At 45.5% G+C, this 3,467-nt stretch overlaps 1 protein-coding gene across 2 annotated transcripts; it reads left to right on the top strand.

The window, feature by feature from the left end:
* Positions 1-2,089: 2,089 nt before the first annotated feature.
* LOC119601436 lies at positions 2,090-3,161 on the top strand. Of its 2 annotated transcripts, XR_005231227.1 has the most exons (3): positions 2,100-2,752; positions 2,826-3,040; positions 3,093-3,161. XR_005231227.1 is itself a non-coding variant. In XM_037952372.1 (2 exons), exon 1 carries the CDS (start codon positions 2,220-2,222, stop codon positions 2,595-2,597), a length of 378 nt encoding a protein of 125 aa, XP_037808300.1. In that variant the 5' UTR covers positions 2,090-2,219; the 3' UTR covers positions 2,598-2,752; positions 2,826-3,052. The 2 variants fall into 2 exon arrangements, 1 of the variants encoding a protein (XP_037808300.1); XM_037952372.1 differs by lacking the exon at positions 3,093-3,161 and having other exon boundaries at positions 2,090-2,752; positions 2,826-3,052.
* The last annotated feature ends 306 nt before the right edge of the window (positions 3,162-3,467 follow it).

A 3,467-nucleotide genomic window follows, 5' to 3' on the forward strand; every position in this document is an offset into this window, starting at 1 on the left:
CTAGAAGTCACCCAAATACTGGAATATTTCACAAAATCTTACAATGGTAAGACTATTCTAGAAATAGTCTTACCATTCAGCTACAAATTAAAAAAATACAAAATTTATCTAAATCTCTATAAAAGTTGAAATATCTTGCAAATTTCTAAAACGTCATCAGAATAGAGACATATTTCACGAAATCTTCGAATTTTGTCAGCGATTTATTTTAGAAAGTCACTCAAATATGGAAATTTTTCACAAAATCTTGCAATTTACTGAATAATTGATATTCTTAATTGATGGCTTACATTCAGATACAAAATATAAAATAAATGCAAAGATTGCTCAAAATCTCTATAAAAAGTTGAAATATCTTGCAAATTTCAAAAAGTCAACTGAATAGTAAAATATTTCACAAAATCCTCGAATTTTGCAAAGGATTTGTTTTACATAGTCACCCAAATAGTGAAATATTTCACAAAATCTTGCTATTTACTGAATAGTTGATATTTTAGAAACAGTCTTACATTCACTTACAAATTTTAAAAATACAAAGAAAGAAAGAGTAGTGAAATATTTCACAAAATCTTGCAATTTACTGAATAATGTCTTACATTCAGATAAAAAATTTAAAAAAATGCAAAGATTTCTCAAAATCTCTATAAAAAGTTTAAATAACTTGCAAATTTCTAAAATTTGCACGAAACTAAGAACTACCCCTCCCACCTAACAGACGTCTGTTTCCCACATTGGGCGGTCTGTTAGTAACGATCTGTTTATTTGCTTCTCCTGTCACTGAGACAGGGCAATCAACAGAAAGTCCGTTTTGAATCATTTGATTCACGCACTTAAGTGTGCAAGTCCTGAAATCCATCAAGCGTCTGTTCCAGATTGGACGGCTTGATGGTCTGTTTGCTCCCAGTGGGACGGCAGTTTATAGTCCTGGCAGTAGGCCAAAAATGCAACAAATCCTCTCCCCCCCCCCCCCCCCAAGAATGTCAGAGAAAAAAGAATGCCCCTCGTATCCGGTCCGGGGCTTGATAATATCCGGAGACCCTATTCCCACAGCGGCGACACCGGGCTGTGGTGAATCGAATGCGACTGGCGTCCGGACTAGTCAGGTGGTAGCACCAGGCTTGACTACTCCGCGAGCTTCTGGAGCAACAACAACAACAACAACAACCGCAAGTAGCCGGCCCAAGCTGGCTGCTTGTAAACCAAAACCGCCCACTAAGCCTTCGGGTGTGGGTAAAGGTCCCAGCGGTGAGGTACCTCTGCCTGTCGTGGCGAGTACCTCTGCAGCCGCAATAGCAGCCCTTGCTGATTCAAAGTCAGCTCAATCCCTATCTTCGGGTGACAACAAGGTCTCCCAAGTGCCCTGTGCGAATGTGGAATCGTCGACCCCGATGTCGGATTCCTCTGCTGCACCTCCCCCTACATTGGAAAAGTCGTCGAACTCGTTGTCGGGCTCTTCCAATGTATCCCTAGAGTCTTCCCCCAGGCACAAAACACCTTCCAGAAGGGCTTTTGTTCATCGGCGGGCCGCCGAGCGCATCGTTGAGCGTCATGGCGCCAAACCCAACGATGCTTTAACGAGAGACGAGAAATCGTCCCTCGATTGGGCGAAAAGCCTCCTGGCTAGGCTAAAGGGCTCCGATCCTCCAGCTGAGGCAGAAGTGGTTAGACCTGCTGCCGAGGCGCCTAAACGGCAACGATCTGAGGAGGAGACCCTTACTTCTATGCCGAACGACCAGCCGACTAAACGTCAAAAACAGGCGCAAACCATTGTCATCAATAGACCTTTCAGTGAGGTGGCTAGAAACCCACTGGTAAGGGCTATTGTTGACCAAAGCAACAGCGACGGAGCCATCTCCCAGGAAAAATGGGGGACTATCCGTCAGAAGATGCTAGGCGTGTACTGGAAGATCCTCAAGGAGAATCCAGGACCCGCCCCCCAAAACGATGATGCTGGTTGGTACCAGGGTCACATTAAGCTGCTAGCTTGTTCAAATGAGCGCTCTGCGCTTCTGCTCAAGCTAGCTATTCAATCCCTTGGGGAAGTGTGGCCAGGTGCAAGGTTGGACGTGATCCCGGTTAGCGAAATTCCTCGCAGGCCGAGATCAATTGCCACCATCCCAACTGAGCCACATGACCCGGCGGAAATTCTGGCGTTCCTACAAAGCGGAAATCCTCATCTACCTACCCATGATTGGAAGGTGGTGAAGGTTTCCGCCCCGATGGGAAATGTCAGAAAGGCGACTGTTGTCCTTAATAAGGAAACGTTGGCGCCATTGCGTGAATGCGGAGGTAAAGTTTACTATGGTTTTGATAGTATCTCCCTTCGCATTTATCGCAGTGACGCCAAACGCAGCGCCGCCGCCTCTGGTACTAAGCCGGAGGCTCCGTCCAAGGAGGATAATGGAAAGGCCGACGATCCCGCTGGTTCTGAGAACCAAGAAGACTCCCAGTCTACCACAGGTATAATGGGTGAGCTTCTTGGCAATCTGAAGTTAGCGGAGGATGGAGACAGTTCGCAGGATTCCGATCCTGAGGACGTCGACGTCACTGTCGTGTACGATCCTGATCTCGGAGATGGTGAAGGTAACCCAGATTAACCTTCACCACTCCAAAGCAGCATCAGCTGCTTTGCTCCTCCGGATGGCTGAGAGAGGGGAGGAGCTCATCTTGGTCCAAGAACCGTGGACCCACCACGGCAAAATCCTTGGACTATCTCTCAGAGGTTACAAACTTCTGTTTTCAAATCCTGCAGGTAATATTAAAAATATTAGAGCCTGTATTCTGGCCAAAAACCATTTAGATATCTTCATCTTATCTGATTACAGCGATGAGGATACGGTAGCGGCGGCACTTGAGACCGGAAACTCCACCATCTGGCTCCTTAGCTGCTATATGGCGCATGACCATGGTGAACAACCGCCAAACGACCTGGTCAGAGATCTAATGCGCGAAGCAAATAGGCGTCACGTTCCTGTGATAATTGGCGCTGATGCAAATGCTCATCACAGTGTCTGGGGCAGTTCAGACACCAACAGTAGAGGTGAGTGTTTACTTGACTTTTTATTAGAATTTAATATGACAGTCGTTAATAGAGGTTCAGAACCTACTTTTGTTGTGACAAACAGAAAGGAAGTTCTGGATATTACAGCTATTAGTACAAACTACATAGAATTGATCAAAGATTGGAATGTCTCCAATGACTGCTCCTTCTCTGATCACCGCTACCTGGACTTTGACATAGTGGTCCAGGTCAAAGTTTCAAAACCCTTTCTAAATAGAAGGAAAATAAATTGGGAGAGGCACAAAGCTTCTCTGAGTACTATTCTTCCCTCTGCTCCGACGGTAGAGAGCATAAGGGATATTGATTTGGCTGCAAATTGGATTGCTAGTTCTCTGAGCGTTGCCACGAAGAGATCTTGTAGATTATCCAGTGGCCTAAAAAAGGACAAACCACCGTGGTGGAGTCC

This window comes from Lucilia sericata, unplaced genomic scaffold (assembly GCF_015586225.1).
Source record: "Lucilia sericata isolate MDLA Ls3-8-SP2 unplaced genomic scaffold, ASM1558622v1 Contig000163F_arrow, whole genome shotgun sequence".
Taxonomy (NCBI): domain Eukaryota; kingdom Metazoa; phylum Arthropoda; class Insecta; order Diptera; family Calliphoridae; genus Lucilia; species Lucilia sericata.

Bases quoted from the DNA above. Each gene is read 5' to 3' on its own strand.
- LOC119601436 (XM_037952372.1), top strand. From the start codon at position 2,220: ATGGGAAATGTCAGAAAGGCGACTGTTGTCCTTAATAAGGAAACGTTG.